Source organism: Vanacampus margaritifer, chromosome 20, assembly GCF_051991255.1.
Source record: "Vanacampus margaritifer isolate UIUO_Vmar chromosome 20, RoL_Vmar_1.0, whole genome shotgun sequence".
In the NCBI taxonomy this organism is placed as follows: Eukaryota; Metazoa; Chordata; class Actinopteri; order Syngnathiformes; family Syngnathidae; genus Vanacampus; species Vanacampus margaritifer.
In genome coordinates, this window is record NC_135451.1 from 13,470,594 (window position 1) to 13,488,298 (window position 17,705).

Genomic DNA, 17,705 nt, shown 5'->3' on the forward strand with positions numbered 1-17,705 from the left:
AGTCATGTGCATACACAATGAACTACAGTACTAAAAAAAAAAAAAAAAAAAAATCTGATTTTTTTTTTGGGAGGGGGGGAGATAAAAAAGCGGAATTCCGCGAATTAGCGGAAAAATCACATCCCTGTCTATGGGATAGTTGGCAAAATATTTATACAAAATATTTGATAGTTGAATTCTTAGTGCAAAGCCTTTTGGTTTATTAATTACATCGTTTGTGCCTAAAAAAAAAAAAAAGGTGCGTGAGAACAGAGCCTACAGTGAGGAGGAGGCCAAGAAGAGGCGAGAGGAGGAGCAGGAAGAGAAGAAGAAGCAGGATGCCAGGAGGAGGCAGCAGGATAGAGTGCAGCAGGAGATTGTCAGGATGCGGCGGCAGAGGGAGGAGAGGAGAGGACTGGAACAGCGACTCAGGCATAGGTAATGAAATGAATGACTTCAATCGAAAAGTCAAATTGAGGTCAAATAAGTCAAACAAAACAAAATTAGTAAAGTCAAAAGAAATAATCAAGTAAAATAATAAATACATTTTTCACCTCACCCAGTTGGTGTGATCGTGACCACACAGTTGAAGTCGTGAATTGAGCTTTGAAGATTTGTTAGAATAGCCCGAAACGGACCGAAACCTGAAGGAATTGATAAAAAGCAGATGACGCCCGCCTTTGGTATCAAGTGACTGTGACGGGAACTAAAAAAAGTATTCAGTTAAGGAGCCACTCCATGTTGGAATGAATGTGAATTACACGGTATTGCGAAATTAAATGATGCCCATAAGAGCCCTTGTGTCAACAAGCATTACAACAACAAAAAAGTCATTAAAATGTCACCATGTTGCCCAATGTCAGCAACCCTTTGTATATTAACAATTTATCAAATGTCATTTCAAATATTACCCAACGACTGGCAAAGATGTCAAACTTAGCAAATTCCCTACTATTTTCTATATTGATAGACGTTAGCATACCGGCTGCTAGCATTTAGCATGAAATCAATCTGCCTTTGCGATTTTTTTTCCCCCGCTCACTCTGTCGCTTTCACAGGGAAAGACTGGAAAGCCAATGGTCGGCCAAAAGCCTCCAGCTAGCTCCTTCATCTCCCATGATGCAGCAGCAGCAGCAGCAGCAGCCGCCGCCAGAGGATAATGTGCAACGGCGCCGAGAAAAGAAACTGGAAATCTTTGTTCACCTGCATAACCTGAAGGTGAGTGAGCGATGATGCCTTCGTGGGGGGCGCGCGGGGGGCTTTCTGCGTGTTTACCGTTGGCGTGGCAGTGTCTGCAGAGCCATTTCTCACGTTGGTACTCGGTGGTGATGGAGCAGAGGCTGCGTGTGGGTAAGGCCAAGGCGCTGTGTGACTGGAGGAGGCAGCTCGGGGCCTGGCGCACGTGGCGCGCCGTCATGTGGGCGGGAAGGAGTCAGCGGGAGGTGTCGAGGACCGAGGAGGAGCTCCGCACTGAAAACAGGCACTTTAAAAAAATGGCGGAACCAATTGACTTTTTTTTTTTTGCTGTTTCTTAAGATCATAGATGTCGCCAGAGCCATGTCTAAATAGAAAAAAACTGTAGTTGGTGTCAAGGAAGTATGTAAGCAATTAATACATTCTGAAAACAGTTGGGTCAAATATATATAACCCAATTTGGTCAAAAGGAGACCGTCCCACTGCTTGGATCAATTTGACCCAACTTTCTGAATTGCTTTGTACTAAACAATTTTTGGGTTATTTTGTAAGACCCAATTTTGGGGGATGTTTGGTACAAAACTAAATTTTTCAGAAAGTTGGGTGACATTGACTCAAGTTGTGGATCGGTCCCTTTTTTATCCAAATTTGCTTCTTTTTTTTTACCACAGTGTTTTAGAGTAATTTCAGACAGGGTCATTTTGGAATCAATTAATTAGTTTGGGGAACACACTAAAAATGCTGAGTTAACCCAATATGACTGTTTGGGTCAGTTCAACCCAACTTTCTGGGTTGTTTTGTACCAAACAACCCAATTTGGGGGGTTGTTTGATATCAAACAACCAAATTTTTGGGCTGTTTGACACAAAATGACCAAAATTTTCTGAAAAATCATTGAAACTGACCTAAATTGTGGATTGGTCCCTTTTAACCCAAATTGGGTTATTTTTACTACAGTGTAATTTCAGGCAGGATCATTATGGGAACAATTAATTCGTTTGGCCAACACATTAAAAAATGCTGAGTTGACCCAATTTGGGTCAAAAATTGAATGTCTGCTTTACTCTACTTTCTGGGTTGTTTTGTATCAAACCACCACATTGTTTTGGGGTTGTTGTTTTTTTTTTTTGGGGGGGGGGGGGGGGCGCTGTTGGGTACAAAACAACTCAATTTTTCAGCAAGATCGGTGAAATTGACCCAAGTTGTGGATTGTTCCTTTTTGACCCAAGAGTACAATGTCAGACGGGGGTCATCAGTTAATTAGTTTGGGGAAGAAACTAAAAAATGTTGTTTTCCTAACCCATTCACTGGGTACCTATGGAGTTAGAGCATATTAGGTTATTTTTACCCAATTATTGTGACCCAGCAGATTTGATTGAAGATTGGATTTGGGTGGGCTGAAGATGGCTGCCATTTTTTGAGCTGTGTACTGAAGATACTTCAGTTTGATCAGATTGAAGTAACATTCTTGGGAATACCAACTCTATAGCTCCTTTAATTGTCCCAATACTTTTGCCCAAATCATGAATTTGTATCACCTTCCTCCAGACAACACAAGATGGCCGAGGAAAGCGACCGCAGGCGGTTGCAGCGGCGATGCCTGCACGAGTGGCATCTGTGGTCCCGGCAGGAGCGCGACAAACGCGAGCTGGTGGCCCAACAGCAGGAGACCCGGCGCAAGATGATCGCCCTGATCAACGCGGCCACGTCGGGCCACTTCAAACCCCCGGAGACGCTGACCAATGACCCGCCTGACCGCACGGGAAAGGTACAAACCACTGATAAAATAACCGTAATGGGCATTTTGTCCAAACACTTTTGTCAATATAATCCACTATGTTAGCAGCACGCACCTTCTATCTAACCTTGCCCCAGATGACCCAAAATGCATCAAGCGCACCATTTTCTTCAACTCTGAAAGCGGCTTATGAGGTGAGGTGTGTATATTGAGGGCAGGATGTGCGTACGGAGCGGATGGAAATACGGCTCCGGTATGGGAAATAGGAGGTGCGAAGGATGGAGGAACAGAGCTCGGGGGACATAAGGAAGCGGCGAGCGGGAGATGAAGTTAGACGGTGTAGAGGTCAGTGTGGAGGTTTGCGCTCATAATCAGGTTTGTGCCGGTTATCTGTGCGGATTGTGAGCTGGGGGGACTTTGGGTGCAGAGGGCCGATAAAGTAATGGAGGAGTGAGAGTGTACAATGGTGATAGTTGTAGTTTAACACGGTTCTAGTGAATGGAACTTGTGAACGTTTTATGCCAAAAGATTTTGGACGATTCAGAGCCCAATAAAAGTTGGGAAGATGCCCAATCCTAAAAAAAAAATAATAAAAATGTGGGTGTCCCAAAGACGTATTTATATGTTTTTTATGTTGTTGTTGTTTTTATGCTAGAGCATACAGAAGGCTTTGATGCAGCCAACGGGTGAAGCAATGGTAGTAATTACAAAAACGGCCAGCAGGTGGCAGCAGAGTATAAGAGATCAACCAGGGTCATGTTGCAAACAAGCTCATTTACCCACAGTTCTAAAGAGATTTGTGAATAATGATGAAACTTGGCTATATTCTAATGCTAATTCCTGCACAGTGGGAACAGATAGAAATACACTTTTTTTTTCCTGATGAAAGAAGAGACTCTAATTCTTTCTTTTGGTAGGTAGGCAATAGAACACAATATTCTGTGGGCCTTGCAAAATCAGTCAAAATCCAGTAAAACAGCCAGGAGCAAAGTGGGTTGCTTCAGTGAAACAGTCTGGGAGTGAATGAGATAAAGGGTTCAACACCCTCTTAAAGTGGTGGACAATTTGACCTCAATAGTCCTAAACATGACATTCTGATAAATATTACATTTGTGGAATATGAGTTACGCAACAAAATCTAGCAGTTTTTATCATCTCACGAGGCGGCCATTTTACCACTTGTTGTCGACTGAAGATGACATCACAGTTGCTCAGGGCTCAGGCAACGACCAATCACAGCTCACCTGTTTTCTGAAGCTGCGCTGTGATTGGCTGTTACCTGAGATCTGAGCAACATTGATGTCAGCTTCAGTCGACAGCAAGTGGCAAAATGGCCGCCCCCTGAGATGGATAAAAATGGCTGGATTTTGCCTCATACATCATATTCCACAAATGTAATATTAATCACAATGTCATGTTTAGTCTAGTGAGGTCACATATAACATATAATTGTCAAAGATATTTTTTTTTTGGGGGGCGGGGGGGGTTCGACTACCCCTTTAAGCCAACAGAAAAGGGCAGTTTTATTTTTGCGTACGTCTCTTTGTCGTGACCAGCAGGATGATCCCCAGAAGCCCGTCAAGAAGCGCCATCGTAAAGTAACTCGGGTGCAATTCAAGGATGCCACCGCGGAGGCCCAGCCCGGAGACGAGGACGCAATCAAGGCCGAAAACGCCGGCGACCAAAACGACCCAAAGACGGAACCCTCGCGCGGGAGTCGCTTTGAAAACCGCCACGCCGCCCAGAAGAAGATCATCCTGCAGCAGAAGAATCAGCTCAAGGAACAAGAGGAGGAGATCGCACAACTCAAGCGGGACAAGGTCATGTCCGCCTGGAAGCTGGAGGTGCAAAAGACTGCTGCCTCCAGACAGATGCCACAGACAAGGTAGGATTTTTTTTAACTCTTTGACTGCCAGACGTTTTCAGAAAAGGGATGCCGTGGGTGCCAGCCGATTTTAAGCATTTTGACTGATCTTTCAAGGTCCATAGAAAATTATGTGTTTGGACTATGGAAACACACATACTGCCAAAAAAAGATTGGACTGTCATCTTCCATCAGAAAAAAAAAAGTTTGTTTCTACCTTATTCCGTTTTTGAGTAATCAACAATAGAAAATGGTTAGTTTCACCTGTTTTGAAAAAAACGTCTTTTAACGTCTTTGGCACTCCTCCATAGGATTTTACTAAACGTTATTTAACGTTTTTGGCAGTCAAAGAGTCCCTGGCGGCTCCAAAAAAACGAGTGATGCATCACCATCCAGGTTGCCACTTTGCCTCGGGAAGACTTATGACCAGAAACCAAACCGCATAATTGATGTGGGTTCGAGACCTGGCCAAGGCCCCGCGCTTCCTTGAGTAGGAAATTGGAATTTCAGTCCACCCAACAGTTAAGCCGTGACAGAAAACGGAGTCTCACTAACACGGGGGCCAAATTCCTACAGCTTAAGATCGATTCTCGACAGTGCGGACCTTTCAGAACATCTCCGGCTTGGAACGAAGCAAAGGTAATCATGTCACGTCTCCAATAAGCTTGCTGTTGTTGCAGAGTGCCGGCTGAAGCAGCAGAACCCGACGGGCCTCGTCCACCCCCGGGGCAAAAAGTCAAGCTACAGACATGCCCAATCATCTCAGGTCTGTCCTCAGAAAATTGCATGACAGTCACATACTACAGACGACGTGTCTCAATGGGATGTATTATCATCGGGGTTCGAATAGTTTGGGATTTTTATTCAGTTAGGTTTCATTTGTTTTCAGAGTCGTTTTCTTGGTTTTCAATTTTTCGGAAATGCTTTATTTTAGTTCACTTTTGATTAGTTTTTGTATTTATTTATTTTTAATACAAGGAGTATTAATTCTCAAACGACTGACCTTTGAACCCAGAAAGACAATTATAGTTGGTCTCAATTAGTTTATAAACACAAGATGTAATTTCACTTAGTTTTCACTTTTTAAAAGCATTTTTTTTTCAATTGATTAACAAAAAAACGTTTTTCAATTTTCATCACTTTTTGTTAACTATAAACAATAACCTTAATTAGCGTCACGACATCTGTGTTCTCAGCCATGGAGCAGCGAGCCCACGTCCGCGCCGAGCGGAAGAAGCAAGCTGAGGAACTCAAGAGGGTGAAGGAAGAGGAAAAAAAGGTGCGAGTGAGGCACGAGTCGAACACGGGACTGTTTAATTGCTTATCATGCAGGCTTGTTGCATTCAGGCGGAGATGAAGGCTGCCGAGGAGAAGAAACTGAGAGAGGAGGAGGAGGAGAAAGCCCAGAAGCAGCAGGAGAGGAGGCTGGTCCGGATGGTGAGATGTTTGGGGGCGGGGCCAACCACATTATCTAAGTGATTTATTTTTACTTCTCCTCTCGATAATCTTTTTTTTTCTTTTTTCCCCAATCGCAGGTTATAGGCCGTGTTAACAATTTTTTTTTAAATGATTTCTTGATCTCTTTTTTTTTTTTTTTTTTTTACATCACTAAAACCTACATTGGCGCAGGGGTGTGTAGACTTTTTATAACTGCCGTAACGAAACAACTAATCACAGGTGGTTCTCGGTTTACCACGGACGCGGCGTGCACGGTTTTGAGGTTACAACAAGGTTTTCGGTTCATTATCTTAAATTCATGGCCTACAAGTGAGGTCATAGGTCAGTGAATTAATCAACTAATATCGCAAAAACAAATGAAAGAATTCCACCGCGAACCAGAATTGGCGCTACCCGGTTCCAAATGATTAGCAATAGTTCATTTTCCTGTAAGATAAATAGGATTTACAGTGATTTTTTTTTTTTTTATAGCTTCAACAATAATCTGGATTTTATTGAACCAATTACAATGGAACAGTACACCCCCCCCCCCCACACACACACACACACGCTAAAGTACTCACAATAAAGTGCCCCAAATTACTATGCACAGCAGTTCAAAAGTCTCCTAGGGTTCTCAATAGGGTTGAGGTCAGGGGATAAAGCCCACATGAGAATGGCTTTTCTTCATTTCCTACCACGGCAGGAACCCGCTCAGTTGGAAACTTCGCTTATTTCATTTTGGCACCTTCAGGCACCCTTAAGGTGGCTTATAGCATCTCATTCCACGTACTTCCAGCCCCCAAAACATCACTCTGCTGCCTCCCTACTGCCTTGCGGTGTAGAAAAAAGAGGAGAAGCTGAAGGAAATTAAACTTGAGCAGCAACTCCTGGATCGGGCCCGTCACCACCACGACAGAAAAGTGCTTCGGCGCCGAGGCCTGGTGCCATGGAAACGCCTAATGGAGCTCAAGCACGCCAGCGAAGAGGTAACTGACTCCCTATTTCTATTTTTTTATTTATTTTTTGTGATTGGCAGTCCACTAACCCCTTGCTGATTTAAGTTGGAAGCTCTCATCTTATTCGGCACATCAGAAGATTTCTGACCTCCAACTTCCAATTAGACACAACACCCATTTGAATAATAAAATCCTCGCCCGGTCGGACATGAAATTTGAAATTCACATGCAGCACCCCCGTTCATGCGTGCGTGTTCGCTGGAAGGCAAACAAGTGACGCATCTGTTCTTCAAAAGTAGACTGCATGTTTGGTGGGGGGCTCTTTTGGAGATAATCTTATCTCGCGACTAAAAAGCCCGTTTAGGCGTCTGTTCCCGCGCGATTATAATGTTAATCAAATTGTGAACTTGAAATGATTTGCTGGGAATTCTTATTTTGTGATCCTTAATTATGCATATGCGTGTCATTATTATTCATGCGGAGTATCTCCTCCGACTACAAGTGATAACTAAATATTGGTGAGAAATCAGAAAGGTTATAATTATTTTTGTTAAATATATATATATTAAATTATATTGAAATTATATTTAATTTAATTAATTATATTTAATTAATATTTAAAAAAAACGGTATTTTATTAATGTACTCATAATCAACAATTCTAAAAATTCTAATAATTCTGGTTTAACGTCTTTGGCGCTCCTCCGTAGGTTTTTACTAAACGTCATTTAACGTTTTTGGCAGTCAAAGAGTTAATTGTAAAAATCACATACAGTCATATTTTCTTTACCGCTATCGCTCATTGCTTTTATTGTTTTGCTACTTGTTATAAAAAAATAAATAAATAATTATTATGCCCAATTGAAGCTGTAATGCGTCGCATTGTAATATTAAATATATATTTTTTAGAAAATAAATGATATTGTAAACATGCATTTTAGAGTGCCCTATGGCACATAATGGTGTCTAATCATTTTTGGTACGCCACACCTGTGTACTGGCAAAGAAGAAGTGTTCACTATTTGAAAGAAATATGCCTTTTGTGTGTTGCATATTTGAGTTAAGCTCCTGTGGCGCAAAAAAAAAAAAAAAAAGTGTTGCGTTTCTAATTGTGTTCACCGTACGTGCATTTCCTCCAGAAGTCTCTCACAAGATGACGATATTTCATACCCTTCCATTGTTTCTGCCTGCCTCCTTTTTACCGGCCGCCAGCTGGCCGACAGTCATTACTCGGACTCCCTCCTGAGGCGATGCGTTCTGCGATGGCGCCAGGCGGCGAGAGAGGTTCTGTCTGAGAAGGAAGCTTGCGCTGACCGACTGCACCAGAGACTTCTACTCCGGAGGAGCTTAAGCTACTGGAAGAGAGTGCGTACACACACACACACACACACACACTCAATCAGGCTGCAGCGGTCCATCCTCTGGCAGTGACTAATCTCCACGCTGCCTGCACTCCATATTATGTTTCCTGTGTGAGAAAATAAGCTCTGCTTGGACTTTCTGCTTAATACAAGTTCAGCCTTTATCACTTAACTTCCACACAATTTCGAAAGCATTAGACGCTGCGGAATGGTAATAAAAGTGAAGCCAGATACGGACACTTTACACATTATGTACACAGTCTAGTCAGCCCTAATACCTTAAACGGCCATTTTGAATTGAAGTAGTTGAAGACAGTTTTGTCATACTTTTTGATTCAATTCAATGGTAACAATCCAATAACAGATTAATTAATTAATGGAATGAATAAAATAACTTATTTGTTCTTTGTCTCTTAACTTTGACTGCCAGACGTTTTCAGAAAAGGGATGCCGTGGGTGCCAGCCGATTTAAACATTTTGACTGATCTTTTGACTGATATTTCAAAGTCCACAGAAAATTATGTGTTTGGACTATGGAAACACACATACTACCAAATGAAAGATTGAACTCTCATCTTTCATCAGAAAAAAAAAGTTTGTTTCTACATTATTCCGTTTTTCAGTAATCAACAATAGAAAATGGTTAGTTTCACCTCTGTTTTGAAACAAACGTCTTTTAACGTCTTTGGCACTCCTCCATAGGATTTTACTAAACGTTATTTAACGTTTTTGGCAGTCAAAGAGTTAAATGTTTACAACAGTAAAAATATGTTTTACTGATGATAATTTCCTTTAGTATTTGTTTAAAGGGGAGGTCAACACAACCCCCCCCCCCCCCATTTTTTTTTTCAGCCTCACTAGTCTAAATATAGTATTCTGGCTGATAGTGTGTTAGTGGAATATGAGTTAAGCAACCACCAATCACAGCTCACCTGTTTTCTAAAGCTGAGCTGTGATTGGTTGTTACCTATCAAGTGGCAAAATGGCCGCCTCCTGAGATGGATAAAAACGGCTGGATTTTGCTTCATATTCCACAAATGTAATATTAATCGCAATGTCATGTTTAGGTCACATATCATTGTCAAGAAATGTATAAGGTTGACTTCCACTTTAACTTTACAACGAAGAGATTTCTTTTTTTGTGTGCATGTTTTTGGGGGGAGAATGTTTGAACGCTATTATCTTAATTTGTCTTAGTTCAAGGGTCACCATGGGCACCAGGTAGCCCCCCTTAGGACCACATGAGTAGTGCACAGGCCTGTTCCAAAAAATAGCTCACCATGGATGGGGCATTGTGATTTTCTAGGAATGTTGTAGAAGTGATCATTTGAAAATGTAAACAATAGATTAGATTTATAGAAATCAAGTGTGGCATATTGGTATTTATCTGTGAGAAATTACTTAACAATGATCAGTGTTATTAGTTGGTCTTCGCAGAGGATAAAGAATATATTAGCATTATGTACTGTACGCGTGTGAGAGATAATCCCATTTTTCTACCTCCACGGTAGCTGGAAGACCAGCGGTTACTTCAGGAGGCGCAGGCGGATATCTTTGTTCGCGCCCACACGCTGAGGAAGTTCCTACGGGCCCTGTTGGACCACGTGACCCAGCAGAAGAGGCTGGCGCTGGAACATCAGCAGATGGCCGAAGGGCACGACAACAGGTCTGGATGCGGCGCTTTCACCTGGAACTCTGCAAAGTTTGTAGTTAGTCAGAAAAGCAGTGAAGTGTCAGCGCCTGATGATGATAAATGAGTTTGGAATAAAAAAAAACGCATTTATTCGCCGGTGATTCCAGCTTCGATGCGGCCAATTAGGTTGGCCGTGTGCCATCATAACAATGTAGTTGGATGAAACGCATTTGCATAATGCAAACTAGCAGTCATAAAGAATGGTGTGTGGGCCATACAGTGGGGGGGGGTCATTATTATTATTATTATTATTATGTGTTTGCTCACTAACAAAGAAATGAACAATCTCTCATTTTTATGGTTGTTTATTGGTGCTGAGCATTATGGTAATACGCTCTAAAAAATCAACTGGGTCAAATGTAACCAAAAAGTGGAGGAAGTAGCTAACCCAACCAATGCTGGGTTATTTATACCCAGGCTCAGTGGGTTGAGGATTTGACCCAGCACGTTGGGTCAATATTTTTGAACCAAGGGGCAAAAAGTGTGCATTGTGATGACCGAGAAATCACCGATATAAAATCTCATCAAGATGTCGTCAAAGGACCAAAACCATTCAATTTCTTACAGCGCTTGTATTATTATTATTTTTTTGGTCCTTTTCTGACTTCAGAGTAGCGCAACGGCGATGCTTCCAGGCCTGGAAGCTGCTCCCTCGTCTGCAGCGTAAGGAACGGGAGCGCGTGGAGCGGCGAGAGCGGCTTTGCAGGAAAGTGACTGAGGTGCTGCCCACTTTTTGGTCACGTCCACTGTGAATAGCCCCGGCGGCGGACAAAGTCAACACGGCGCATCGTCAAGCATTTATTGGGAAATAAATAAGCGTTAAAAGCCATACAATGTCAGTACAACGGTCACATCAGACATTGAGGAACAAGACATGTTCAGTTTTTTTCTTGTATTATGTCAAAAGTCCCAACATTATTTTCTAAAGGAAATAACATATGGATCATAATGACAAAATAAGGCAAGAGGTATGTCGCAATAGCCTCTAAATAAACAGTGCTTGGTGTGAATTACATTTCATGTTCATTTCTGCAGCGTGGTTGTGATTTTTCAACTGTGCTGAATAACTAGAAGCAGTTTATTAAAAAGATGTGTTCATAATGCACATGCCAGAAACTGCCACTGATCCTGTAAACTCAGACATTTGCAAATGAATAATAAAAATAAGAGTTTAAAATGTATATGAAATGAAGTAAAATAATTGAATGATTGTCCCATTTATATGTTTACATTTAATTCAACAATAGCAAACTGATTGTTTAAAAATATTTTTTAATTATTAAATGCATATACATTTTTATCTTATAATTTACAATAAATTATTGAATGAGCTAAATACATTAAAAGCTTAGCAAAATTAAATTAAAAAAAATTAAATACGGTACATTTGAATTTACCAAACTCAATGGGTCATTTTATAAATATTACTTCATAATGAATCAGAGGTGCCAAATTCATTTAGCTTCAAGACACTATGTGAGAAAAAACATATTTTTACATCAAATTAAATTTGAAATCAGGAGTCAAGAAAAACAGTGGCGTGCAAATATTTATACTGTAAAACGAATTCATGTTAAGATTAGAGAAAGACATTCTTGGAATGTGTGTTAAAAATGGAGAACATTTTCTGCCAAAATGAAAACAAATCAATTTAGGATGACACAGGAAGTAAACACTTCATTTGCTTAAGTGGGCCGTATTAAATGAGGTGTAGCCTCCAGTTTGACATCTATAATGTAAATTGTCAGTGGGTTGAATTAAACAACTGAGCCACTCAGACTTTACCCACCCCTCATTTGGTCTTCAATGAACCTTAAAGTGTTTTTAGAATGTGAAAGGAAAAGGCAAAAAAACACACACACACCAAAAAAACACCTGAGCCGATATTTGAACCCAAACCATCTCGACTGTAAACAAACGTATATTTGTACCTGTCCGCTGCTGAAAAATACCGGGCCTGTCTACCTGCAGCTTTTTGTGTCAGCGGTAGACATGCTGATCAGGCGTCAACCTGGGCGTGATGATGCCGCCTCGAAAGCGCGGGATGGATGTTGAAATGACTGACTTTCACGCGTGACTCGTCGCCTCCGCTTCCTGGATGGCACTAGAGGAGACGTAAAAAGACAAAAAAAAACAAGGAGACAGATGATAGATGAGGCGGACGCAATGGAAAGGGAAGGTTACGGGGAGTGGATGCATAGAAAGTGTGATAATAGAGGCGGTGAAGGGGGAAAAAAAAGTAGCACTCTATAATAGTGTATTTCATAAAAACAAACAAATTAAATAGAATGTAAATAAAGGTTGGTTTTTTTTCAGAAAAAATAAGTAAATAAAGTTTTTATATTGATTCAATGGCGCGTTCTACTTAAGACTTTTTTTTAGGACAGAAGTGAAATTTTTGGGACTGTTATTCTACTTGTAAATCTTAATGATTAAGTTGCATGTCAAGGATATTGACAGCTTTCTATAGGAAGTCACCATCACAGCACTAAAAAAAAGTCTGACCAAGCTAGTAAGGCGCCATGCTGTCCTCTAGTGGACAATAGCGGAATAGCGACGCTGTTCTTTACACACCTGCCCGTCCGTTCCTCCGACATGGTCAAAAACTCGGCCCAGTTGGCGCATGGGCCCCGCGAGTGGACGCCGGTGTCCACCGCCAGCCCCCACAGGGCCCGGCGGCCAGCGCGCTCTCTGACGGCGGCGCGCGCCTCACGCTCCGTCACGTTGTAGCTGATGTTGAGCAGCTGAGTCAGCAATAGGTGGAGGACGCCGCACGTCACCACGGTGCAGTACCAGGCGCACGTGAAGCACAGGGAGGCGCTAGTGAGTAACATGAATGGATTTGAGGTTAGCGTGCCTGCCCTCACAGGTATAAGTTGAGAGCGAGCAAGTGAAGTTCCTAGTTTGTTTTCCCAAACTAACAAACTTATCTCATAATAAACAAAAATATTACAAATCAATTGATGAAATGAAAAATTATTAAAATTCAAATTTTAATGAAATATTCCTGTTTCGTTCTTCTTTTAAATGTACTCTATCTCAATAAGTGCATTGCCATCTAGTGGTTTAAAATAGAATTACACCCAACGTAATTGAGACAAAACAAATAAGCGTACACACACAAATTAGCTGTTACGGTTAATTATGATTTTTCAACGGAAACAAATTGACTTTACATCACTTCCTTCCTACAGGAATTTTCTTTTTACCTGTATTCCTGGTAGACTCCCGGGCAGTAGAACAGAGCGGTTAGGACGTTTTGGTCTGCGCACGCACTCCGCAGCGCTAAACCGATCCCGTACAGGGATGTGGACAGGAAGAGGAGGAGCGTTAACAGGAAGCTGCGGTGGTTATTCCGGCCCACGCAGCTGTCGATCCTGAACCCACCACCGTGTGAGAAGGGGATGCAAAGAAGTTTTCCGTGGTAGCGTTCATCAATCACACATTAGGGGAGACAAAAGACACAAAGATGGGATCAGTGCTGTCAACTAAATTTCAGGGGATGTTGCTAAAGGTAGATTGATTTGGTGCTAAAAGTTGCTAAATAACGTTGCCATTGCATGATTTTGTGCTACTAAAGGATAAAAGGTTTGCTTTGGCGCCATCTGTTGGCAACAATACCAAGCAAATTGAGGAGCTTGATGACAAGTAACATCCTTTGTGAATTCAGAGAAGCTAAATCAGAAAAGGTGAGGAAAGAAGGATAAGAACTGGAACCAACCAGACACAGTGGTGGTCATGACGCAGCACGCAGACCCCGCATATCCGACAATGTCCCGCCCTGGGTGGCCGCACCACCCGGCACACCCGACACCAGTTCTTCCGGCTAGGCTCCGCCTCTTGCGACCATCCCACCTCGTCTTGGAGAACGGGATCCCACTCTCGGTTCGGCTTCACGACGCCCGGGCCTCTTCTGGTGTTCGCCAACCCCAGCAGGGTCAGCAGGAACCCCGCGGTAATCACGCCGACCTGAATGCCACCAACGCCCCCTAGTGGTACCACTTCCACGACGAATATATAGTACATGTAGGCCAAGGAGAAAAGCGCTAAGCTAAGAAAAAACAGCGTCCGGGCTTTTTTGCGGTGGGTGAAGTAGTAGTACCACAGCAACAAGCCCGGCAGAGTGATCAGAACTGCCACGCCGAGCAGGAAGTGGAACGCGGCGAGGTGCAGCAGCGCCGGAAGGAGGACCAGAGGAGGGACGACGGACAGGTCCACTCTGCGGGCGCCGCCCCGCAGCCAAGGGACGCGGATGCGGTCGCTGATGTCGGCGGCCACGCGGGACAGGGACTCTGGACTTTGAGACTCTCGCTTAAAAAACCTGAAAAACAATAGTGACGTGTTTTTATTAGCTAGCTATGTTTTAGGGGATAATCAGTAGGGGTGTGGCCAAAAAAATTGATTCTCATAAGAATCGCAATTCTCATTTAGTACGGTTCAGAATCGATTTTAAATGTCCCAAAATCGATTTTATTTAAATTATTTTATACTGTCTTGCCTTTGTCTGTGTGTGCCTTTATTTGGCGCGCTGTTCATGTTGTACCCGGTTTGGCCACTGATGGGCAGTGTGGTTCCACGCAGTCTAATACACTGTTAAGTTGTAGCCGCATTAGATAGTAGAAGGAAAAAGTCACGATCAAGTTATTCAAATAAAGGTTGTTTTTTTGCAGTGTGGAGACGTTCTTTTGAGTGATAAAAGTGCCGCGACTAGCGCGCTAATTAGCTCTTTGACTGCCAAAAACGTTAAATAAAGTTTCGTAAAATCCTATGGAGTGCCAAAGACGTTAAAAGACGTTTTTTTCCCAAAACAGGTGAAACTAACCATTTTCTATTGTTGATTACTCAGAAACGGAATAAGGTAGAAACAAACTTTTTTTTTTCTGATGGAAGATGAGAGTCCAGTCTTGTTTTGGCAGTATGTGTGTTTCCATAGTCCAAACACATAATTTTCTATGGACCTTGAAAGATCAGTCAAAATGCTTAAAATCGGCTGGCACCCACGGCATCCCTTTTCTGAAAACGTCTGGCAGTCAAAGAGTTAACATTAGCGAGTCAGACTGGAGTAGTCATTACGATTCCTTGCACATCTTTAGATTGAAGCAAAAAACATTGTCAATCAATTCGTTCTTGATCAAAAATCGATACGGAATCGAATCGCAGACCCAAAAATCGGAATCGAATCAACGATTCCCACCCCTAATATTAAGTAATGCTTTGACATACAAGCGACCAGACATTTTTTGTTAAAGGTAAAAGGTTGCCCTGGAACAGTTGCTATTAAAACATTCATTCAACAAGACGCCATTAAATAATCCCCTAATTGTCTGAGGTTAGGTTTGCCCGTGTTTCACAAACTAAAATGGCCACCTCGCAGTCCCACGCACCACCAGCCGATCCGTCACGCCCGGCAATCTCGCTCGTTATAGGGAGCTAATAAAGCGTAATAAAAACGCCCCCATTTGTCCCTGAGTTCTAAGTGTTAGATAATTACTATTCCGAGGAACATGAATAAGGATCGACCTTCCGGATATTGAAGGGCTTGCGGTCATAATTTTACCGTAAGGTCTAATGTGTCATAATTATCATGTAGAATGTGTTTACAATATGTGGATAAAGTGGCTATGACCTTCGAGTGATGGGCTCATCTAAATGAAGTCAACTGAATTGTCACTCTTTTAGAAAAGGTATGACTAAATAGAAAATAAGTAGCACTATACAGGTAGTTTATTACATTTTTTAAAAAGCATTACATTTAATTATGAGTAACCACAGCACTTATCAATACTGTAGAGTGTTTTCTATATATTGCATTTTTATGCTTGCAAATTTGTGTGTGCACGATTTTGAAAAATGATCTAATTTGCCCCACAATATTACAATTTTTTTCAAGGTCTATTTTTTAACAAACACAAACACTAAATGGTACCTGTCGCAGGCCTCGTCCAGGTCGTCGCAGTCGCAGCAGCAGGCCCCCACGTGGCTTCGCTGGCCACGTCTGTTGACATACTCGCAGCAGCACAAGCGCTCGTCTTCCTCTTTGTCCCGCCTTCTCCTCATGGCCGACAGCTGTGCTGGCAGAGAAGGAGTGTTGTACTAAAGGTGGGTTTTATTTATATAGTGGCAATTGACAACAGAGGTTTTTCAAGTCACTTTCACGTCGCTCAACTCGGCAATGTCGGCGTAACATAACTTGTCAATTTAAAGACTGAGCAGAACAGGTCCTGACTCCTGAGGAAAAACATCCGGCAGCGCTTCATTATTTCACTACATGGACTGTCATGCTGTTTAAACAAACATTGTGCATAACTCTGCAAGCCTGTGAAGTCCTTTGAGACTTTTTAGTGGTTGATTAGGGGCTAGATTTTGACTTGACTTAAGTTAAGTTTCTTGGGTCACTCACAGGATCTTCTCTCTGACAACCAACGTCTCCCAATGTCTTTCGCTGGCACTCAACTTGCTTCTCTTCAGCTTTCTCAGCACCATCATCTGAGTTTGTCTGCCTCATTGTTACCCGTCACAACGGTGCATAAATAGAAGGTGATGTGGTTTTCTCCCCCATTTTGAACTACAGACAAACAGCAATGCAGATGAATGAACAGCATTTCACCAACTCAGTCCTTGTGGTAAGATAAACTAATGTTTGCTAGAAGTGGGTGGAATATGCCCTAAAGACAAATACCTTGGATTGGCTAACACAGTAAAACTGGTCTAGAACCACCACTGGCACCAAATGAGGATCGAACCCTAAAACAGGCCGATTTCACACACACAAAAATGAACTGTTTTAAATTGTGCGGAAATTGCGTTTTCGGTTGCTATGGTAGACTTTCATAGCAACCGTTATATTTTAAGTCAGTGGTTTCTAAGCCGGGGCAATGACAGTACCTTACACTTGACGAAAAAACTTAAATTATACCAAATGTATGAAACATGACGTTTTGAAGCCATTTTCACACAAAAAAACACGCACACAAGCAGACCAGAAAGTGTTAACTTCCTGCATCTCTACCACAAGTCACCCAATCAAAACGCGACTCAGAAAATTTCAAAACAATTCAGAACTTTCACTTCCTGGTTGTGCCACTGGTCAGCGCGATAGTTAATATACTGCGTTTAAGGTTCGTTATTGTTTAAATAACGCCCCCCAAAAATGTGGAAGACAAACTTACCAGAAAAGTGAGCTGGCTACATGTCAGCTACTCCCGTTCAATTTCTACTCTCGCGGAGTTTCCGGTGTGCCCCGCATGGCGGAAGTAGCCAAGCCTTTTATTTAGTTTTAATAAATGCATTATTAGCTGGGCTCTAATAAGTGTTTCCTTCTGAGTGCAGGGCTTCAAATCTGGTTGTGGTTGTATTCAGCGGCTCTTTATTTTGGCTTGCCTCGTTTGTCACGTACTAAATCATTGACGTCACAGTTAGACTTGCCTATGTGCGCATGCGCAATGAATTATGTCACAAAAATACCACGTCACCAAAGCGT

At 42.1% G+C, this 17,705-nt stretch overlaps 2 protein-coding genes across 7 annotated transcripts in view; one reads left to right on the forward strand and one right to left on the reverse strand.

The window, feature by feature from the left end:
• The window catches only part of ccdc191 (coiled-coil domain containing 191), a 13,406-nt gene extending 2,156 nt beyond the window's left edge, over positions 1-11,250 (forward strand). The window contains exons 6-17 of one of the 2 annotated variants that reach the window (XM_077554167.1): positions 239-417; positions 1,038-1,197; positions 1,269-1,459; positions 2,722-2,941; positions 4,468-4,796; positions 5,456-5,541; positions 5,972-6,054; positions 6,123-6,212; positions 7,058-7,201; positions 8,384-8,536; positions 10,044-10,198; positions 10,836-11,250. In XM_077554167.1, the coding sequence (XP_077410293.1) occupies positions 239-417; positions 1,038-1,197; positions 1,269-1,459; positions 2,722-2,941; positions 4,468-4,796; positions 5,456-5,541; positions 5,972-6,054; positions 6,123-6,212; positions 7,058-7,201; positions 8,384-8,536; positions 10,044-10,198; positions 10,836-10,977 (1,932 nt within the window). In that variant the 3' untranslated portion in view covers positions 10,978-11,250. The remainder of the gene's footprint in view (positions 1-238; positions 418-1,037; positions 1,198-1,268; positions 1,460-2,721; positions 2,942-4,467; positions 4,797-5,455; positions 5,542-5,971; positions 6,055-6,122; positions 6,213-7,057; positions 7,202-8,383; positions 8,537-10,043; positions 10,199-10,835) is intronic. The other variant, XM_077554168.1, reaches the window with a different exon arrangement.
• On the reverse strand, positions 11,011-17,610 carry zdhhc23b (zDHHC palmitoyltransferase 23b). Of its 5 annotated transcripts, XM_077554169.1 has the most exons (8): positions 17,111-17,154; positions 16,905-16,969; positions 16,626-16,790; positions 16,152-16,291; positions 13,947-14,546; positions 13,435-13,602; positions 12,800-13,045; positions 11,011-12,319 (listed from the first exon to the last, which is right to left on the reverse strand). In XM_077554169.1, exons 3-8 carry the CDS (start codon positions 16,728-16,730, stop codon positions 12,232-12,234), a joined length of 1,347 nt encoding a protein of 448 aa, XP_077410295.1. In that variant the 5' UTR covers positions 16,731-16,790; positions 16,905-16,969; positions 17,111-17,154; the 3' UTR covers positions 11,011-12,231. The 5 variants fall into 5 exon arrangements, with proteins under 5 accessions (XP_077410295.1, XP_077410296.1, XP_077410297.1 ...); XM_077554170.1 differs by having other exon boundaries at positions 11,011-12,329; positions 16,905-17,152; XM_077554171.1 differs by lacking the exons at positions 16,626-16,790; positions 16,905-16,969; positions 17,111-17,154 and adding an exon at positions 17,395-17,610.
• Positions 17,611-17,705: the final 95 nt, after the last annotated feature.

What these genes read in the sequence shown, in the direction of transcription:
- zdhhc23b (XM_077554169.1), bottom strand. Translation starts at nt 16,730, where the DNA reads ATGAGGCAGACAAACTCAGATGATGGTGCTGAGAAAGCTGAAGAGAAG. An exon ending in CATGACCACCACTGTGTCTG is followed by an intron (nt 13,603 to 13,946) that starts GTTGGTTCCAGT and finishes TGGTGGGTTCAG; the next exon opens with GATCGACAGCTGCGTGGGCC. An exon ending in GGAGTCTACCAGGAATACAG is followed by an intron (nt 13,046 to 13,434) that starts GTAAAAAGAAAA and finishes GTTACTCACTAG; the next exon opens with CGCCTCCCTGTGCTTCACGT.